This window comes from Belonocnema kinseyi, chromosome 4 (genome assembly GCF_010883055.1).
Source record: "Belonocnema kinseyi isolate 2016_QV_RU_SX_M_011 chromosome 4, B_treatae_v1, whole genome shotgun sequence".
Lineage (NCBI taxonomy): Eukaryota > Metazoa > Arthropoda > Insecta > Hymenoptera > Cynipidae > Belonocnema > Belonocnema kinseyi.
This window is the reverse complement of record NC_046660.1, coordinates 18497426-18498737: the sequence shown is the minus strand read 5'-3', so window position 1 is coordinate 18498737 and position 1312 is coordinate 18497426. Positions and strand designations below refer to the sequence as shown.

General features: G+C 33.2%; 1 protein-coding gene across 1 annotated transcript in view; it reads left to right on the top strand.

Annotated features, from left to right (window-relative positions):
- The first annotated feature begins 667 nt into the window (after positions 1-667).
- LOC117170778 (piggyBac transposable element-derived protein 3-like) overlaps positions 668-1312 on the top strand; it is a 1065-nt gene continuing 420 nt past the window's right edge. The window contains exons 1-2 of the mRNA XM_033357816.1: positions 668-754; positions 1124-1244. Coding sequence (XP_033213707.1) covers positions 668-754; positions 1124-1244 — 208 coding nt within the window. The remainder of the gene's footprint in view (positions 755-1123; positions 1245-1312) is intronic.

Below are 1312 nucleotides of genomic sequence, written 5' to 3'. Positions count from 1 at the left end.
TAATAATAGTACATATTCCCACAACTATCATCTTGTAAAAAAATAACAACACATCCAATTTTGACACACTGACCATTTCATTCGATTCACAATGTCGAAACGTAAACTTTCCGAATCAAAAAATGCGAGAAAGAGACATCGTATCAATACAGTAGAAAATACTGTAAAAGAAAATCACGTTGATGCAGTATTCATTCCTGATCCAGACGATTCTGGTGAATCTGATCATAGTGAAGATGATGATGATTATAAGCAAGGTGATATTGAAATGGGTGAAGAGTATTCAAAGACTCAGACATTTCAGTCGTACCAAAAATTATTGGAAAATTATAGTACAAGTCCGAAAAAATTGGAAGAAGAGCATGTTTATAATTGGATTGATGGAGAGATGATGTATAGTGATACTCTATAAAATGATATCTTACTGTCTGAGATACAAAAGAAAAAATTTCTTGCTAGTTCACCAACAGATTTATTTGAATTTTTTTTTGAAGAACTAAAGAAATATATTATTGATTTTACATCGAAACGAGGATACGAGTTGTCTTCCGATCGTTTCAACATATTTATAGGTATTATTATTTTCACAATATTTAACAAACGATTATGACAAAGAGATTATTGGTCTTCAAAAACTTTGTTACGGTCTGATGTAGTAACATCAGCTATGGGCCGTCGTGAATTTGAAACTATAAAATCTAACATCAAATTTCACAAACCAGACCATGAAGAGGCAAAGGATAAGGCCTGGCGTGTACGTCAAATTCTGAACATTTTCAATGAAAATATCAAGACTTTCGGATATTTCTGTGCAGCACTTTCTATTGATGAAATGATGATAAAATTTTACGGAAAAATCAATTTCAAGCAATTTATCAGAGAAAAACCGATTCGATTTGGTATCAAAATGTGGGCATTATGCGGTTCGAATGGTTACTTATTTCATTTTGATATTTACTGTGGTAAAAATGAAAAAGTTGATTTCCTACCCAAAATTGCTCAAGACAGTCGAGTTGTTTTACAAATGCTTCAAGAATTTTTGCTCAAGTCTTCTCCTCGTAATAGACTTCCGTATCATATCTACTTTGATAACTTATTTTCTTTTCCTGACCTGTTATTGCAGCTGAAAAATCAAAAGCTTCGAGCGACCGGCACTGTAAGAAAAGATAGGATTAAAGTGTCTAACGGAATCGATGCGAAAGCTCGTAGGGGAATATCTAAAGTAAAGCATGATAGCAATAGTGGTACTAATTTTGTCACAGTTATGGATTCAAAAGCAGTTTCGATTCTTTCTTCAGCTGCTGGCGTCACC